The sequence below is a fragment of the Triticum aestivum genome, chromosome 3A, assembly GCF_018294505.1.
Source record: "Triticum aestivum cultivar Chinese Spring chromosome 3A, IWGSC CS RefSeq v2.1, whole genome shotgun sequence".
In the NCBI taxonomy this organism is placed as follows: Eukaryota; Viridiplantae; Streptophyta; class Magnoliopsida; order Poales; family Poaceae; genus Triticum; species Triticum aestivum.
Genome location: NC_057800.1, coordinates 628,102,515 through 628,121,642, shown reverse-complemented (window position 1 = coordinate 628,121,642; position 19,128 = coordinate 628,102,515). Strand labels below are relative to the sequence as shown.

General features: G+C 44.9%; 3 protein-coding genes across 3 annotated transcripts; 2 read left to right on the top strand and 1 right to left on the bottom strand.

The window, feature by feature from the left end:
• Nucleotides 1–8,192: 8,192 nt before the first annotated feature.
• LOC123062718 (sm-like protein LSM3A) lies at nucleotides 8,193–10,238 on the top strand. The gene is made up of 3 exons (XM_044486356.1): nucleotides 8,193–8,467; nucleotides 9,234–9,329; nucleotides 9,915–10,238. The coding sequence occupies exons 1-3, from the start codon at nucleotides 8,348–8,350 to the stop codon at nucleotides 9,993–9,995; spliced, it is 297 nt and encodes a 98-aa protein (XP_044342291.1). The 5' UTR covers nucleotides 8,193–8,347; the 3' UTR covers nucleotides 9,996–10,238.
• Nucleotides 10,239–12,610: 2,372 nt separating this feature from the next.
• Nucleotides 12,611–13,522, top strand: LOC123058836 (protein BOLA2). The gene is made up of 3 exons (XM_044481515.1): nucleotides 12,611–12,896; nucleotides 13,003–13,025; nucleotides 13,138–13,522. The coding sequence occupies exons 1-3, from the start codon at nucleotides 12,834–12,836 to the stop codon at nucleotides 13,343–13,345; spliced, it is 294 nt and encodes a 97-aa protein (XP_044337450.1). The 5' UTR covers nucleotides 12,611–12,833; the 3' UTR covers nucleotides 13,346–13,522.
• Nucleotides 13,523–15,506: 1,984 nt separating this feature from the next.
• Nucleotides 15,507–18,132, bottom strand: LOC123062717 (uncharacterized). The gene is made up of 2 exons (XM_044486355.1): nucleotides 16,752–18,132; nucleotides 15,507–15,735 (listed from the first exon to the last, which is right to left on the bottom strand). Exons 1-2 carry the CDS (start codon nucleotides 17,905–17,907, stop codon nucleotides 15,710–15,712), a joined length of 1,182 nt encoding a protein of 393 aa, XP_044342290.1. The 5' UTR covers nucleotides 17,908–18,132; the 3' UTR covers nucleotides 15,507–15,709.
• Nucleotides 18,133–19,128: the final 996 nt, after the last annotated feature.

Sequence of the window (19,128 nt, the reverse complement as noted above, 5' to 3'; positions counted from 1 at the left end):
ACGCTCGACCTTTCGGTCTTCGTGTTCTGAGGCCATATCTGTATATGCCTGGCTCGTCAAGTATAACCTGAGTATTCCGCGTGTGCAACTGTTTTGCACCCGTTGTATTTGAACGTAGAGCCTATCACACCCGATCATCACGTGGTGTCTCGGCACGAAGAACTTTCGCAACGGTGCATACTCAGGGAGAACACTTCTTGATAATTAGCGAGAGATCATCTTAAAATGCTACTGTCAATCAAAGCAAGATAAGATGCATAAAAGATAAACATCACATGCAATCAAAATATGTGACATGATATGGCCATCATCATCTTGTGCCTTTGATCTCTAACTCCAAAGTATCGTCATGATTTCCATCGTCACTAGCATGACACCATGATCTCCATCATCTTGATCTATATCAATGTGTCGTCACATGGTCGTCTCGCCAACTACTGCTCTTGCAACTATTGCTATCGCATAGCAATAAAGTAAAGCAATTATTTGGCGCTTGCATCTTATGCAATAAAAAGACAACCATAAGGCTTCTGCCAGTTGCCGATAACTTCAACAAAACATGATCATCTTATACAACAACTTATATCTCATCATGTCTTGACAATATCACATCACAACATGCCTTGCAAAAACAAGTTAGACGTCCTCTACTTTGTTGTTGCAAGTTTTACGTGGCTGCTACGGTCTGAGCAAGAACCGTTCTTACCTACGCATCAAAAAAACCACAACGATAGTTTGTCAAGTTGGTGCTGTTTTAACCTTCGCAAGGATCGGGCGTAGCCACACTCGGTTCAACTAAAGTTGGAGAAACTGTCACCCGCTAGCCACCTTTGTGCAAAGCACGTCGGGAAAACCGGTCTCGCGTAAGCGTACGCGTAATGTCGGTCCGGGCCGCTTCGTCCAACAATACCGCCGAACCAAAGTATGACATGCTGGTAAGCAGTATGACTTATATCGCCCACAACTCACTTGTGTTCTATTCGTGCATATAACATCAACACATAAAACCTAGGCTCGGATGCCACTGTTGGGGAACGTAGTAATTTCAAAAAAATTCCTACGCACACGCAAGATCATAGTGATGCATAGCAACGAGAGGGGAGAGTGTGATCTACGTACCCTTTTAGACCGACAGTGGAAGCGTTAGCACAACGCGGTTGATGTAGTCGTACGTCTTCACGGCCCGACCGATCAAGCACCGAAACTACGGCACCTCCGAGTTTTAGCACACGTTCAGCTCGATGATGATCCCCGGACTCCGATCCAGCAAAGTGTCGCGGAAGAGTTCCGTCAGCATGACGGCGTGGTGACGATCTTGATGTACTACCGTCGCAGGGCTTCTCCTAAGCACCGCTACAATATTATCGAGGACTATGGTGGAAGGGGGCACCGCACACGGCTAAGAATATGATCACGTGGATCAACTTGTGTGTCTAGGGGTGCCCCCTGCCCCCGTATATAAAGGAGCAAGGGGAGGAGGCCGGCCGGCCCTATAGGCGCGCCAAGGAGGAGTCCTCCTCCTAGTAGGAGTAGGACTCCTACTAGGAGGGGGAAGGAAGTGGGGAGGGAGAGGGAAAAGGGGGCGCCGCCCCCCCTCTCCTAGTCCAATTCGGACCAGGGGGGGAGGAGGCGCGCGGCCCACCTTTGGCTGCCCCCCTCTCTCTCCACTAAGGCCCATATGGCCCATTACTTCTCCCCAGGGGGTTCCGGTAACCCTCCGGCTCTCCGATTTTCTCCGAAATCACCCGGAACACTTCCGGTGTCCGAATATAGCCGTCCAATATATCAATCTTTATGTCTCGACCATTTCAAGACTCCTCGTCATGTCCGTGATCACATCTGGGACTCCGAACTAACTTCGGTACATCAAAACTCATAAACTCATAATATAACTGTCATCGAAACCTTAAGCATGAGGACCCTACGGGTTCGAGAACAATGTAGACATGACCAAGACACGTCTCCGGTCAATAACCAATAGCGGAACCTGGATGCTCATATTGGCTCCTACATATTCTACGAAGATCTTTATCGGTCAGACCGCATAACAACATACGTCGTTCCCTTTGTCATCGGTATGTTACTTGCCCGAGATTCGATCGTCGATATCTCAATACCTAGTTCAATCTCGTTACGGGCAAGTCTCTTTACTCGTTCTGTAATACATCATCCCGCAACTAACTCATTAGTTGCAATGCTTGCAAGGCTTAAGTGATGTGCATTACCGAGATGGCCCAGAGATACCTCTCTAACAATCGGAGTGACAAATCCTAATCTCGAAATACGCCAACCCAACATGTACCTTTGGAGACACCTGTAGAGCTCCTTTATAATCACCCAGTTACGTTGTGACGTTTGGTAGCACACAAAGTGTTCCTCTGACAAACGGGAGTTGCATAATCTCATAGTCATAGGAACATGTATAAGTCATGAAGAAAGCAATAGCAACATACTAAACGATCGGGTGCTAAGCTAATGGAATGGGTCATGTCAATCACATCATTCTCCTAATGATGTGATCCCGTTAATCAAATAACAACTCTTTTGTTTATGGTTAGGAAACATAACCATCTTCGATTAACGAGCTAGTCAAGTAGAGGCATACTAGTGACACTTTGTTTGTCTATGTATTCACACAAGTATTATGTTTCCGGTTAATACAATTCTAGCATGAATAATAAACATTTATCATGATATAAGGAAATAAATAATAACTTTATTATTGCCTCTAAGGCATATTTCCTTCAGGTTCAACTCCACAAGGATCCCAACCTCGACGCCATCCCTGGGCTTTGCTCGCTAGTTTAGCGAAGATGTGGATTACGCAACTTTTATACAAATCTATAATACATCCATTTAGACATACTCCCTCCGTTCCATAATATAAGAACACTTTTCACACTAGTGTAGTGTCAAAAACGTTCTTATATCATGGGACGGGGGGAGTATTTACAATACATCCATATGTGCATGTGTTTTTTCTCCCCATTTTTGACTTTAGTAGTTGTTTTTTGTTTTTTTTAAGGCTCCAAAACATCGTCCGGTTCAATAATTCATGGTCATGGGTACTATAAAAGAGCTCCTGACTAAAAAAGAATTTTCTATCTACATTTGTTGTGTCATTAAAAGAACTTTACCTATAGATAAGTGCATGCAACACATTCATTATACTCTAGCACATTCTGCAAATAATGCACCACCGTCATTCTGGAAAAACCATGTACATGGAGGTGGACTTTACAAAACATTACGTGAAGGTGAAACTTTGGATAGGTAGCAGTATATGTGACTTCTACTAGTGGGGAACCAAGTACTTCTACTCCTATATACGAGTACATTATTACAGGTCAGATCATGGAGGTATGGGGCGTATAGTACGTACTTGTTTTGTTTTTCCTTTTTGGGCCAACCACACCATAGGGTACCCTGACGCCAAAAACCGGCGCTCACACTAACCAAGTGCGGTCTTGGGTCAATCGATTGCCCTGTGCCCTACCATTATCCTATCCTAGCAGGAGTACCACGACACTCAATGGTGCTTTGACCGAAGCAGTACTACCACCCGTCGTGGAATGCAGAATGAACGGTGGATATCAGATTCTGGTTTGTAATTATTTCGAAACCATGCCTATGCGATTCTGCCCGTAATTATTTCCAAACTACGTCTCGCTGATTCTATTTGTGATCATTTCGAAACCATGCCTACCAGATTCTTGCTTTCTAGGTTCCCATTTTTATGTATAAAAAGAACAGGGAGCTCGGAGACGCGCATGGAACTCAAAGCGAAGCTTCTTTTTACACACGAAAGCGTTCATATATACGCGTATACACTCATCTATGTGAACACACACATGCATTTTACCTTATGCGCACCTCCTAAAGGCTGATCCAAAGAGCACGGCGCGGCGAGCGTTTCACCAACCAACCAAGATCGCGTTGCACACACACGCCTCATTGGCCAAGATCGCATCGGGAGCGAAGAGGAAACGGTGAAAACGTCTCACGCTCTCAGCTTGACCCTGCCGTCCGGATCACGTGCGCTCACGTTCCGTTCTCCGGCCGGCGAGGTCATTCATCATCAGTTAAAATGCCTAGCGTGCAGAGGCGAAGCACGGACAAAGCGCTGCAAAAGCGTAAAAGAGGCCGCTTCAATCAAACGCGGCAGAAAAAAAAAGGCTTTCAAAAGAAGAAGTGATCAGTAAAAAAACAGAAAAGAAGAGAAAAACTTTTGGCTTTCCAGCCAGTGACAGAACGAGACGAGAGAGAGAGAGAGACGCACTGTACAAATATTCTGAACCTCGTAACGGCGGCAGACAGGAAGCAGGTGCCTAGCCGCCTGACATAGCATTGCCTGGGAGCAGGCTAGGCTAGCTAGCTAGCATAGGCCGGTAGCTACTAGGGTGGTCGCGCGCCCCGGTCGGTGCGGCCAGGCGCTCCCGTGCCGTCAGTTAATCCGGCGGGGGCACGGGCTCCGTCGCCGTCGCCGTCGCCGTCGGTGTCACGGCCACCGCGAAGGTTCCGGCGACGTCACGGCGGGCCACGCCGACCGGCCAGCCCGGCCATGTTTGTCCGCACGCGCGCGCGGGCGGGATTCGTTCGTTTTATTTCAAAAAATTGTTCCCCAAATCCGTTCATTCCGTTCGGTAGCCAAGCCGCCTGAATGATCACTGATTAGTACTACCACGCTGCACTTCAGGTCATCAGGAAGTACCGAACGCATTTATTCCATCAGCAGCCAACCCCCAATCACCTTTCCTTAATTAATCTCACATTCTCGCTCGTGTTTTCTCTCATTATTAGCGGCACCACCACCACTATAGTACTCCCTTCGTTTTTATTTAGTCCGCGTATTAGCTTTGGTCAAAGTCAAGTTTTGTAAATTTTAATAAAATTTATAAACAAAAACACAAGCATATAAAATAACAAACCAATACCATTAAATTTATTAATGAATGCACTTTCACATCATATAGATCTGTTATGATAAATATTTATATTATTTTTTATAAATTTGATCAAACTTTATGAAGTTTGACTTCAGTCAACTTTAATATGCAAAGTAAATAAAAACGGAGAGAGTACTTTATCGGGCTCGGCTGCCGCGAGGGAGCACGGGCAGGCTATAATGGAAGCCAAAGAATCGGTGATGAGTTCCTGTCAGTGACCCGAAATGATTGCATAAACAAGGCCAGATCACGGCCGAGTACTCGAGCTCCTCCTGATATAAACTCGTACTACTACGTGTCTGTGTTTTGATATGACTCGTGGGAGATAATGGCGTGGGGCGTGGCCTAGGCTCTGCTCGCGCAGCGGCTAGCATTTGGCGGCAGACGGATTAAGCACCAGCAAGGACACACGTGATATCATTAGCGTTATCATCCCCAACCACTACACCATCTAAAACACATTTTCTGCCGTCTGCCTACGTACTACTGCGTGACTAGCTGTAGCTATTACGCACGAATCACGCGTGATCTAACCGCTGGCGCAGGCGATGAAACCATGGCGCTACCGCTCCCGCATAATAGTCCACGCCCTCGACCGTCATCAGCTAGAGATCGAGCAGAAAATGTCAGAAATCACCAGACGTCTTGCTAAAACGGCCGCTTGTTTTTGAACGGGCATATGGTTTGCTCGACCTCGACCTTTACCTCGTCGCGTCAAATCTCGCCGTTCGTCAGTCAGAGCGAAAGACAGACGCGTTGGTCTCGTCCTGCCCGCTCTGCTCTGCTAGCCGTTTCTTTGCGCCACTCCTCCGCCTTTGGCAGTTCGTCCGTTCGTGTCGTTCGTGTCGAGACACGACGGGCGGATTTGACGCAACCGGCGCTGCTGGCCACCATCTTTCCGCCCCGTTCAACGGCGGCATCGAGTGCTAACCGAAACGTCGGCATGCATCAGTGCATCGCGAAGGCGAGAGGGCTGATAAAAAGCTTAAAACTTTCGGGTGAGAAGATGAGAGGAACGGGTCGTTTGGAGGAAACGCATGGAAATTTAGTGGAGTGGATTGTCAACGGGCGGGGGCAAATTACATCATATATATCTGTATATATATCTGTCGCTTGTCGATGAGGTGCAGCTAACTGCTCCGGCTGAGGACGTCTGTGCCTGCAGTGATTGTTTGCTTATAGAAAGGCCGTGTGGATGTGATCGTGGTGGATGGATCGTCAACATGGCTTTGGCTATTCCGTCTATTCGAGACGTTACATGCGCGCATAAAACAACTCCGGTGGACAGCGGCAGTTCAATTTTCAATACACTTTTGAAGGGTCGAGAAGCAAGGTGCTAGGAGACACGAGGGAAGCGACACGGAGAGGAGACGAAGATGGGTGGCAAAATGGAGCAAAGATCGGCCTGACAGGTTGTTTTCTTCTGTGGGAAGTATATAATTAGGACACCTCAAGAACAGATCAATTATCATACTATTTAGTAATTTGAATGGTGGACGTGGAAGAGAAGGACGTGTGTAATCGGTGATATGGTTTTCCTTGCTTTGTTGTTGGAGCGGGTGGTGATATGAACTTGAAAAGACTTGAAAGAAATATATATATTGTTGGTGCAAGACGTATTTGATCTTCATTTTTCACCAAATTGCCCAAGTCCAAGTATACATGATATGTCATGATCATGATCTTATAGATAAAAAAATAAATCATATGCCTTATATAATAGGCATTGCACCAAATAGTCCAAGAAAGAAAATATAAAGTTCACATGCAATGCATTCCACTTCAAAATTATCCGATGTCACTAGCTCACCGCTAAGTGTGCATGTGGCCTGGACAAGGCGATTATGGATGGCACTTCATAGTAATTTTATTTGAATGGTCAACGGGGAAGAGAAGGGCGTGTGTAATTCGTGATAAGGTTTTTGTTGTTGTTGGAGTGGGTGGTGACATGAGCTTGAAAAGACTTAAACCCAATATTCTTCATACAAGACACATTTGATTGTAAAAATTTACCAAATTGCAAGCCCAATTCACACGAAATACGATAACCAACATTTTAAAAGAACAAAATATATCATAAGCGTCAAATAAATTATGGACAAACGATACTAACTATAAAGGACGTATTTGGTTGCGAATTTCCACCAAGTTTCCCAAGTCCAAATATACACTATATATCATGATCAAGATCTTATAAAAAAAGATCATAGGCTGTAAATAGTACATTAATCAAGGGTGCTCTTTTGCTGGGTTTTAATCAAGGGTGATTTTTTGCGGGTTTTAATCAAGGGTGCTTGTGGTGAAGCTACAACACATGTTGCAACGGTTTGGTTGTGGACCTCCATTGGTCCACCTTCGACTCTTCTGGCCAACTTGTGAACCACCCCCCTGCCCCCGCGCGCGAATGCTAGAGAAGAGGTAGTACACCTTCTGTTTGGTGTTGATGAATTCTTCTTATTGTGTGCTTGGTTGCTAGAGGCAGAGCCGTGAAGATCCCCGCGCCAAAATGCACTCGTCCCCAACAATGACGAGATTGGAATTGTGCGGGAGCTGATTTGGACGCATTTGTGTTTCCCTTTCTCTGTCCGGGGTCTTACTCATAAAGTTAGGGACTAGTTTGTGTTTATTTTTCTTTTCTTTTGGGTCATGTTGTAAACTGCTACACAACTCCGCGCTATGTTTAATGCAGTTTTGGGGTCCTTTGGGACCCTTTTCTCCTTTACTAAAAAAATGCGGAGCTCCTATTGTACGCCTTGTTCCACTGTTTTCCCTGATACCCACATTGTTTCAACACAGGCCGGCCCAATAAGCTTTGCTAATGTTTTATATTTAATAGATTAAAAAACAAAAGAAATTTATTAAAAATAAAAACCATGGAAACAGTGTCCATATATATCAGTAAAAAATAATCACATGTTTTAAAATGGTCAATAATAAATAAATGTTCACATGCTTTAAAAGTATTTATTTTTGAAGAAAATGCTCGGGTAATCGGGGAAAAGTTCATGTGTTATAAAATATTTTTTACAAAATATTTACGTATACAGAAAACCAGGGGAAAAGACAGGAATCAAAGAAACAGAAAATGAAAAAGGTAAACGAAAATAAAAGGAAAAATAAAAGGGGCTCAGAACCAGAATGGGCCGCTCAATGCGATAACATTTGGGCTTCAAATAATCCTACTAGGCCCAGGTGATAATATCTGCGCCGTGGCCCCTTCTCTAGCCCTGGAAGGCCCGGCAAACCAGAGATCCAGCAGGCCAGCACGGCATCCACCACCCACCCAAAACCGCGAGCATCTCTCCGGTGCCGACGCTTACCGCGGCTTGGCGAGTTCGATTGGGTAGGCGGAAGCTAGGGTTTAGTCGGCGGAGCGGCAGCGGCAGCGGTAGGCGGAGGCGATGGCGTCGGCCGACGAGGAGATCGCGGTGAAGGAGCCGCTGGATCTGATTAGGCTCAGCCTCGACGAGCGCATCTACGTCAAGCTCCGGTCCGACCGCGAGCTCCGCGGCAAGCTCCATGTAAGCGCTCGGGATCCCCTTTCGATCTTTTTGCTGTGGTCTGTACGCTGTCCGTGGTTGGATGTATGCCGAACGAATTCCTGGTTAACATTGGCCTGCGACGATTTGGTATGCCCGGTGAGATGAGAGGAGCTTTTAGGCCCCCAATTTAGTCAGATTATTTTTGTTGGTTAGGTCGTATCCCACCTTTTCCACTTAAATGTGCTCGCTGTGCTTCGTCCCGAAGCGACCAGGGTTATATGTGTTCATGTTCAATGCAGTCTAGGAGGTTAATGTGTTCATGTGCAATAATAGAAAAATGCCTTTCGATTCGACAAAGATAAGGAAGCATCTCAATAACATTAAACTTTGATGCTATCTAACAGGTTCGTTGGTAGTATGGGATGAATTTCTGGTGTATCTGCTTACAACTATGACCTGGGAACGTGATATGTTCTTTAAGTTACTAGTTTATATGGAGAACATTACCAATAAACTTCAATGTTATGATGCGCCTTTTCATGCTGTCCATGCTGTAGTGACTTGTTTTCAGTCTGCACTACAATTATTATAACGTTTGTATCCACATTCTAATCATGGGACTTGTGGAGGTCCATATTATTGATAAACCACAATGGCATGATGTGCTGCAATGGCTTGTTTTTAGCCTGCACTGCAATTACACACAGTCTGCTCATGTGGATTGCGGAGGTCCATATATATCATAACATGTTAATCATGCTGGGATGGTTGTCGCTGAGGCCTGAGATGTTTTCCTTGTACACAGGCATATGATCAGCATTTGAACATGATCCTTGGAGATGTTGAGGAGATTGTAACAACTGTTGAGATCGACGATGAAACATATGAAGAAATTGTGCGAGTAAGTTGTTTGACCTTATGCTCTCAATGTCGATGTATACTCGTAAACCAACATTTTCGGAGGTATGCTGTGATTGTTTCCAACACAGTTTACCATTGATGAAACATGTTAATTGCTGCATTCTAATGAAAAACTTGAGTATTATCTTTTTCAATATGTGTGTGTTTTGGGAATGTATGGAGTCCCTTGGGCAGTGAGGGGATGACTACCTAACACACGCTAAAACATCGTTTCACCCATTTTTCTCATGGATTGTCAGTATGTCATGTATTTCTGGCATTCTTATCCATTTGATCATCATAAGAGGAGTTTGTAAACTGTTGCTTTTTAATAAAAAGTTGAGGCAGGGGGGAAACCCTTTGATTAAAAAAAAATCATCATAAGAGGATAGACCTATTTGAATCATTTCTTATTGTGGGAGCTTTATGATTCTGATCTAGTGTGATGTTACTTTCAACATTTGGTTCTGCAAGAACATAATGACTTGTTTCTGGAGAAATCTAATTCTACAAGAAAAGCTTATCTTCGAAATGCATCATGACGATGTTGATATACTAACCCTTTTAAACATTGAACCTTTTGCAGACAACCAGGCGTACCATCCCCTTCCTTTTTGTCCGAGGCGATGGTGTCATATTGGTCTCTCCGCCTCTGCGAACGGCGTGAACCATGAAGTTGGAAGGGGATCCTGCTGATGGTAGACTATGAGTAGCGCGCGTTTGGTCAGCAGATGGCATTGGTCTGTCTGTCATCTGCTGCAGTATCACTGTTGGACTGTAGGGTTTTAGCCTGAGATGATACAATTTGTGTAACAACGCCCTTGTGTTTGGAGTCATCTACTGAGGTGCCAGTTTCTTCTATGTCATGTCAGACTAATATTGTTTTTGATTAATATGTGGTCTCGCGCAATTATGTTCTGCTCCGAATCCTATCCCCAACAAGCGTGTATGCGTAACATTATTATCGGAAGAAAATAGACTTGGTGCAGAGGTTTGTAACATTATTATCGGAAGAAAATAGATTTGGTGCAGAGGTTTGTAAAATCTTCTCCACTGCGCCAAGCACGGTGTTGCCTGAATGCTTTTTTGAGTTGGTGAAGCCTTTTTTTTCCTTTCCATTAGTGCGACATAACGGAAATACATCAAATGTCCAGAGAAAGGGCAGGAAAGGGGAAAGCGCCATCAAGATAACTCACTATGGGGCGAAAACCCGACAACACCATTACATCACATCATCAGCCAAAAACCAACAAACAGTATAGTATTAAGAGCCAAGGACAAAAGGCCTAGGCACAAAACCCACACACAACCAGCAAAGCGGCATCCCTTCCTGCATAGTAGCAGACTTCACTCCTTGGATTGATCTTCAGTAAGCCCCATCCTCCTAGTGCGCCGCGGCACAGATCTGCATCAGTCTTGAGGCATTGCTCTTCAGCATGTTCGCTCCAGTCCCCAGGTCCTCCGCATCTTTTTTCTGTTTCATCAGCCCTGCCCAGTAACAAAGAAAAGCACAAGTAGAGAAAGTGCATTCAAATGGGTTTATGAGAGGAATAAACTCAAAAGTAGCTCTGTTGCGACACGTCCAAATCGCCTAGCATATGGCAGCAATGCCCACTGTATAGAACACTTCCCCTTCTAGGAAGAAAGAATAACACCACAAATATGTTTGCCACAGGCTGTTTGGGCATAGATCAGTCCCAAACATACAAGCCACCGCTCTCCAAGTTACCCTGGCCACTGGGCAGGTAAAAAAGAGATGTTGTGATGTTTCTTTTGCAGCACAAAAGGAGCATTTAGGGTCTTTTTTCCACCCCTTGTGCTTCATCACATCTCTGGTTAAGATTGCATTTTGCGACAATTGTCACATAAAGATTTGGATCTTCAGAGGTATACTCGCTTTCCAAATCCAGTTATAGTCACAACCCGAAAAATGTCTCTCCAGAATAGTATAAACCGATCAAGTAGTGAAGTAGGTTTTAGAACCCAACCCCCATTTGATTTATTTACCTTCACTAGAAGCGCAAGATTTACTAACTGCATCCACCATCTGATGCCACTGCTCCCCCATTTCATGATTTAGTCTTCCTCGGAAGAACGACAGGGGATCAACCGCTAAGCAAGAGTTGACAGTACAGTCAGGATAAATTGCATATAGAGAACAATCTGGGGAATTGTTCACGAAATGGCAATTGATCCCCAACAGGATCCATCCAAAGCCTAGCAATATTGCCAGAATGGATCACCACACGCCTACCTGCCATATAAAGATCTTTCACTTTCATTATCGCCTTCCGGCATGGGGAGTCACTGATTTTCCCTTTAACCGAGGCAATAGTATCTCTACGAAGATATCTAGCCTTAATAATATCCCGCCATAAACCACTTTTGGTCTCCAGTTTCCATCACCATTTGGTGAGCAAACTCAAGTTCTGTTTATGCAAGTCTTTAACTCCCAACCCCCCCTTTGTTTTTAGATCGACATATCATGGTCCATTTGACCAAATAGTACTTTTTCTGTTTTTAGTGACTTGCCAAAAAAATCTCCTTCTGTGTTTATCTAGTCTCGCAATCGTGGTCTTTGAAAGCAAAAACATGGACATGTAGTAAAAAGCAATGCTTGAGATATTAGCACTGAGCAGGGTTAGTCTACCTCCAGAGGAAGCATTGCTCCCTAAACCGGACTCACATCCGCCCGCCGCGCACGGACTCCAAGAAATATATGGTGATAATGTGAGGTGGGCCATGCTGGAGTCCGGACCGCTTCCGGAGCCCGCTCTCACCGCCCTGGCCCCTCAAGACGCCAGCTGCCCGCCGCATGCATGCATAACAAGTAGTACTCCTTATGTGGAGGAGAGAGAGACATTGACAAAGTCAAGGAGTGGGCTCTGCAAGAGCCCGTCTGTACACGTGCTCCTAGGTATAAAAAAATAATTCTAAAAAAGGCATAAAAAACAATTGTGTCTTAAAAGAAAGATCGTCCCCTCCAACACACAAAATTTCACTTTTCTGGAAGTTGATTTTCAATCCTGACATTAGCTCAAACATATAGAGCAGTATTTTCATATTTAGGGTTTTCTCAGGGTCATGCTCGATGCAAATCACCGTATCATCAACATATTGTAATATGGCCACGCCATTTTCCACTAATTCAGGGGCTAGCCCAGTAATCAGTCCATGTTTCTGTGCTTGACGCACCATTTTGGACAAACATTCAGCTGCGATGTTAAATAGGAACGGAGAAATAGAATCCCCTTGTCATATATAGGAAAGAAAACCCACCAAATATTCGATTCCCGGCCCGCTACGACTTGAGGAAGAACATCGTGACGGGCAAATTCGTGACTCCGAGACCACAGCATCCGAAATATTCTCCTGGGCAAGTGGGATAAGTTGATAGGAGGAAGACACGGGCAATCGGGAAGTCTTCCTTGTTTGCCTTGGCTCCGCCGGAACAGAGAGACCGAGAAGAGAGGGCGAAGAGGAGGCAATCGCGAACAGAGCAGCCATGGGCGTGACCAAGGAGGACGTGGAGGCCGCCGTCGCCGCCGCGCTCAGCCCCACCCACCTCGTAAGCCTCCCTCCCCTCTCTCTCCAAACCCCTCCCGCCAGCCCGCCCATGGCCCGTCTCCGCCTTAAACCCTAACCTAACCCGTGTGTTTTTCCTCCGATTTCAGGTGGTCACCGATACATCCGGCGGGTAAGCAGCCCACGCGATCTCCCGAAACTTCTACTGCTCTTTTCCTCCCCTGTAAGCTTGTTCGTTCGATTGGTGGTCTTGATTGATTGATGGGATTGTGATTGGTGCGAAGGTGCGGCGCGAGCTACGAGATCGAGGTGGTGTCGGTCAAGTTCGAGGGGAAGCGGCTGCTGGACTGCCACCGGATGGTCAACACCGCGCTGGCGCCGCTCATGGCCGAGATCCACGCCGTCTCCATCAAGGCGCTCACCCCCGCACAGGCCCAGCCCAAGCCCCAGCCGGAGCCGGCCGCCGCCGCCGACAAGTCGCAGCAGGCCTGATTCGTCGCTGAATGAAGCACTAGTACTGAAACCACAACACATGCGCTGTTGGATGTTGGGAACTCGCATTATACACTACTCTGCTTGAATGAATAATGTAGCAAGATGCGTCTGCGGAATCGAGACTTTGCAGTGGCGCCATGCCTGGCTGATTAAGATTTTGCTTCGTTTTGTCTATGTGATTGTGATGATTTATAGTGCTTCTGCTCTAACCGTGTTGGCCTGACATTGTGTGGCGACATGTTCCTGAGTTTCTGTGGTATGCGCGGTTTGCAGTTCAGGGCTCCTTTGATTCAAGGGAATTCTATAGGATTTTTGGAGGATTGACATCCTTGAAATTTTTTTCTATGTTTGTCCTATAATTCATAGGATTGAACCCATAGAAATTTTTCCAATGAAATTTTTTGTACTACATTTCATAGGAAATCTAACATCCACTCTAACTTCTTTTTACAATTCCTTTGCTTTTCCCGTGAAATCAAACACTCCTTGCTAATCCTATAGGATTCAAGTGGGCATGACACTCCAATCCTATACTTTTTCTATTCTCGCGTTTTCAAAATCCTACAAATCAAAGAGATCCTCAGTTTCTTCTTTGGTCGATTTGCTTCTGTTGAATGTGATGGCTTTCTTTTTATTGCTGCAAATTGGTTTGTTTCCCTTTGTTGTCTTGCATACTAGCTGTAATTCAGGGGTTGACATACTAGGGCCTTCTTTGGTTTAGAGGAATTTCATAGGAATTCTAGAGGATAGGATTTTTATAGGATTTTTTCCTTTAGAGCCATTTGGTTCATAGGAATGGATTCCTATTCTTACATAGGATTGGTTCCTATCCTCCACATTTCATAGGAAAATAAAAAAGAGCCTAGACTCAATGGAAAATTTCCTTTGATGTCAACCAAATGACATCTTGTTTCCTATTTCTACTTATAGGATTTGAGATACATGTCATCTTATTTCCTATAAGATTTCTATTCCTATGATAATCCTATCCTATGAACCAAAAGAGGCCTAGCTGTTATTCAGGGATTCCGATGACAGTTGATCCAGACTGTTTTGTCAGCCTATAAGTGTCTGAGGTTCGTGCTGTCAGTTTGAGGCCTCCTTTGGTTTGTAGGAATGTCATAGGATTTCTATAGGATAGGATTTGCATAGGAAAATTTTCTTTGAGTCCCTTTGGTTTGTAGGAATGGATTCCTATTCCTATATAGGATAGGAATCAATCCTTCACATTTTGGAGGAAAAAAAACATTAGGTAAGGCCTTCTTTGGTTCATAGGATAGGAATTTTATAGGAATAGGAAAATCATAGGAAGTGAGATGACATGCATGTCAATTCCTATAAAGAATGAGATGTCATTTGGTGCATAGGATATGATTTTTTTCATTGAGTCCAGGCTAATGTTTTTTTTCCTGCAAAACGTGAAGGATTGATTCCTATCCTACATAGGAATAGGAATCCATTCCTACAAATCAAAGGGCTTCAAAGGAACCAAAGAAGGCCTAAGACTCGATGGAAAAATTCCTATCCTATGCATCAAATGACATCTCTTTCTCTATAGGAATTGAGATGCATGTCATCTCACTTCCTATGATTTTCCTATTCCTGCAACATTTCTATCCTATGAACCAAAGGAGGCTATGAACCAAAGGAGGCCTGAACTTTGAATAAAGTACGTACTCTGTTTTAGCCATTGAACTTTGAATAGCACGACATGCCTATACTGGTGGTATATAGGAATTGTCTATCCAAAAACATAGGAATTGCCCTCTAAAATCCCTACTTATACGAAGGAATTGTCTACAAAAAACAAGCCATTACAGGACTTTTGATTGGTTCTTGTCAAATAAGCTAATGACACAATTTAACTGGTACATAAAACACCACCAGTCCCTTTGCACAACTCGCATTCATGGTGGTAGAAGCCCAGGGCCTCAGCTGATTGCTGCCATGGCTCACCGCCATGCTGCAGAGGGCGCATATGGCCAGACCAAACGAGCGTCTGGTGTTCAGCAAAGGGCATATCGTCAGCTATGCCCACGGCAGCAGCCAGATGCAACAATACAAAATTTTCTTGCTCTATGCCACCGCGAGAGGACATTTCAACATGAATATGGCTCAAACCGAAATTTGGCATCAAACTGGAAGGGGTTCCAACCGATTGAAAACAGAAAAATCATCACTCAATACTGCTGAATGGATCCAGGTATTTCAGAGTGCAGTTGACATATTACATATAGGATTGCTGAAAATAGTACCAGAGCATTAGATAGTTTCTACAAGTCAAGCAAGTTGACAACTATGATCGACGGTCATAGTCACTCCTGCAAGAGTCAGCATTCCATGTTGCAGTATACCAGTAAGCTACTTCTCCTTCAAACTACTGATACCTGTGCACAAAGCACGAAGCAGCTCACTCGTTAAATCAACAATATTAACTTCAGATTTATGAAACTTGTAAATTTTTAAAAGAGACCATTTCAGCATCACTAGGAAAACTGTAATTAGAAAATGTGAAATGAGCATGAAAGAGGAAGGTAAATATTAACATATTTTTTATCCAACATCCCCACTAAAGGAAAAATAGTCTGCAGGTAAATATTAACACATGATCTACCTGAAATACAAAACAATAATTTTAAGCTTGTCAAATTATAAATGGACATGCTTCAGCCTAAGTTTTCAGTGTATCTGTTGTCTGTTTCAAACTTGGCCCATGCTATAAGATCAGTAACGTGGCAATATACACATTGACACTACCAATCTACCGTCTAATAATTTACGGGGAGGACAAAAGTAAACTTTTCTTGTATTATTGCTGATTGAAACTCCCCAGTACCCATCACCATTTTATATCTAGTATGCACTAATTAGTTTACTAAATCTGGCGGCAACCATGAAATTAAAGGCCACACAAAAAATAACATTGATAGTGTCAAAGTGTATCGATCTGTCAAACAAGGAATTATACAGTTTAAATATAAATACTATTTTAGCAAGTAAGAAAGCCCTCAAGCTGGTGCAGAAATCACTTGATCTATATTATCTTACTAGTTTCTCCCTTAAAAGTCCAATATGACCTGACAGTATTGTACTACACAAGTACATGAAAAGAAAAGCAGAACATCAAAGAAAATCGAGCATATGAAATTGCAGCGTCCAGCTAACAACAAAAATACTATTCCATCTCCTATAAGATGTCTTGTTTCCTGACTCAGCAATTCACATGTAGCAGTATAAAAGAACAATAGCACATTACCATGGTAGTTTCGAAGAGAGCTAATGCTCAAATCGCTAACACAGAAAAGAACATGGCTATAAGTTAATTGGGAGATTTTGAACACTTCAGAACTACAGTATATTCCATCAACCATATATTGAAAATAAATTGAATTCCAACAGTTACCTTCATCATAGAAACCTGTGAAAGGATAATAGGTGTGAATATTATCGCTTTTAAAAAGCTCCTTGGGCTGCATTGACTCAAGCTGAACCATGAAGAGAGATGAGTGCACCCATAAAAATAATGCATGAACATCCTCAGCATAATGCACTATCCGTGCCCTCTCCTTCTCAATCTTAAACCCCAACCCAAGTAGCTTCTGCAGTTCAATGCATTTCCTCAACACCCAAACAGCAACACCATTGCAATTGACCTTCCTATCCCACATTTGGAAACAGGGTTGGTGGTAGCAGGGGAACGGGCAGCGGGTGCACGACAAAGCAGAGAAGCCAACACTGCTATCATCTACCTGGATGATCCGAACACTGTCACCGTAATAAGCACCAGGTGGCCTATGGATCACAGCTAGCGTCTGTCTATCCAAATCAAACTCAAGTATGCCGCTATGCCTCTTAAGCAACCAATGAAGGGTGTTACCAACAAGTGTGCCGGCATTAACAACAGTAACACCCCTATATGGAAGCGGTGTTGAGAGGAGATCACTCCATACGCCAGTCTCTGAGCAGTAAACACTTGTGAAGGCGACGGCTTCATTATCGTGCTCATAGCTGTCCACCACGACCACTTTAAAAGGGCTCGAGTGGCAGGCACAATGCGCGTGGCCCTGCTCGCCGGCAGCGCAGAGCACCGCCGCGGTATGCATGTCTTCAAACTCCGGCGGAACCGACAAGAGGGAGCGGTCGCCAGTCACGGGGTCCCACACAATGACCTGACGCCTCTCCCTGTTGAGAAGGAGCACGCGTCCGTGGCGGCAGTCGACCAACCTCCATGGATCGCGGCCGTGGACTTGTAGTTGTAGGGAGAAGTGGCCGGGAGGGATGCGGTAGGGCAGGTCCAGGGTGGATCTGGACGAGAGTCTCCCGTACTCATACGAGAAGTCCCCGAGGAGGGGAGGCTTCCGGTGGTGGACGCGGAAGCGGCGGAGGAACTTGGGGTCGATGGCGATGTGTCGCCAGCGCTTGGCGACGAGGGAGGCGCGCAGGAGGTAGGGCGGCTGCGAGGGTAGGCGGAGCAGGATCTCCCGCAGTAGGTCGTCGTCTTCCAGCGGATGCTCCGCCGCCGGCGATGGCGAGGAGGGTCGGCGGCGGCGGCGATCCATGTTCGCCGTCTACGGATTGGGGTGGGGTTTCGGAGAGTGGAGACGGGCTGTGGGGGGAGTGTGAAATGTGTGGTTTAGAAAAAACATTGGTCGCCTCAAACATTGGTCACACCCTAGCGGAATTCTGAGATGGGAATCGAACTAATTTCAGTGGATCTTGCGGAGAAGCAAAGGGGAAAGTAGCCCCACTAGGATTTGTATTACTATGGGAGGTAAGATTGTATCATAGTGATAGTTCACAGAATAATCGCATGACCATTACAGACGGGGCCGCATAGCTTTATAGCCAGCCAGCAACGGGTGACAGCTACAGGAACGGAAAAAGGAAATGCTACAGTTACAGTGGTAACGGTACAGTGAATCGGCGAGCCTCGCGAGCCGTTAGATAGATCGATCGTGGCCGTCCGTTAACTGAATGCTGGACACTTGTAACTGAACATGCTGGCCTGACAATGCCTCCCACCAAAAACGAACTTGTCCTCTAGAAGATGAGCGATTGAACCAACGGTCGATGGTCGCCTTGAAGAATGCAGGAAATGTTTTCTTCATGAATGCCGCGTCTTCCCAAGAAGCTTCGTCAGGTAGCAAGTTTTCCCATTGAACTAGTCATTGAACCACCGGCAAATTGTTGCGTGGAACCTGACGTGTTTCCAAGACCCACACTGGCTCGGTCTGAATCATACCATCTTCTCGTACCAGCGGCAAATCAGAACAGGGTACTGCCTTCGGTCCGACATGCTTTTTGAGCTGGCTAACATGGAAGACTGGATGAATGTTGGTGCTGTCAGGTAGAAGCAGTTTGTAAGCCACGCGCCCCACCTTTGCTGTGATGCGAAACGGCCCATAGTACTTGCTTTGCAGTTTGATGTGTGTACGCAACCCAAATGCATTGAGCCGATAGGGCTGCATTTTAAGGTACACCATGTCACCAACTTCCAAAACTCTTTCAGTACGCTTGCGATCAGCGTATTTCTTCATGCGGGCTTGAGCAGCAGACAAGTTTGTCTTGAGATGTTGGAGCAGAGCATCTCTGTTGTTGAAGAATTGTTGAGCATCTTCTGCCATATTATCAGGTAGGATGTGTTCACAAATGTTGGGCGGAGGAAATCCATAAGCAGCTTCAAATGGGGTCTTCTTGAGAGAAGAATGATATGACGTGTTATACCAATATTCAGCCATAGACAAGTGTTTGGCCCATTGCTTGGGTTTGGTAGAAGTGAG

What these genes read in the sequence shown, in the direction of transcription:
- LOC123062718 (XM_044486356.1), top strand. Translation starts at nt 8,348, where the DNA reads ATGGCGTCGGCCGACGAGGAGATCGCGGTGAAGGAGCCGCTGGATCTG. An exon ending in AGCTCCGCGGCAAGCTCCAT is followed by an intron (nt 8,468 to 9,233) that starts GTAAGCGCTCGG and finishes CCTTGTACACAG; the next exon opens with GCATATGATCAGCATTTGAA. An exon ending in CATATGAAGAAATTGTGCGA is followed by an intron (nt 9,330 to 9,914) that starts GTAAGTTGTTTG and finishes AACCTTTTGCAG; the next exon opens with ACAACCAGGCGTACCATCCC.
- LOC123058836 (XM_044481515.1), top strand. Translation starts at nt 12,834, where the DNA reads ATGGGCGTGACCAAGGAGGACGTGGAGGCCGCCGTCGCCGCCGCGCTC. An exon ending in CGCTCAGCCCCACCCACCTC is followed by an intron (nt 12,897 to 13,002) that starts GTAAGCCTCCCT and finishes CTCCGATTTCAG; the next exon opens with GTGGTCACCGATACATCCGG. An exon ending in GTCACCGATACATCCGGCGG is followed by an intron (nt 13,026 to 13,137) that starts GTAAGCAGCCCA and finishes ATTGGTGCGAAG; the next exon opens with GTGCGGCGCGAGCTACGAGA.
- LOC123062717 (XM_044486355.1), bottom strand. Translation starts at nt 17,907, where the DNA reads ATGGATCGCCGCCGCCGCCGACCCTCCTCGCCATCGCCGGCGGCGGAG. An exon ending in CACAGGTTTCTATGATGAAG is followed by an intron (nt 15,736 to 16,751) that starts GTAACTGTTGGA and finishes CTTTGTGCACAG; the next exon opens with GTATCAGTAGTTTGAAGGAG.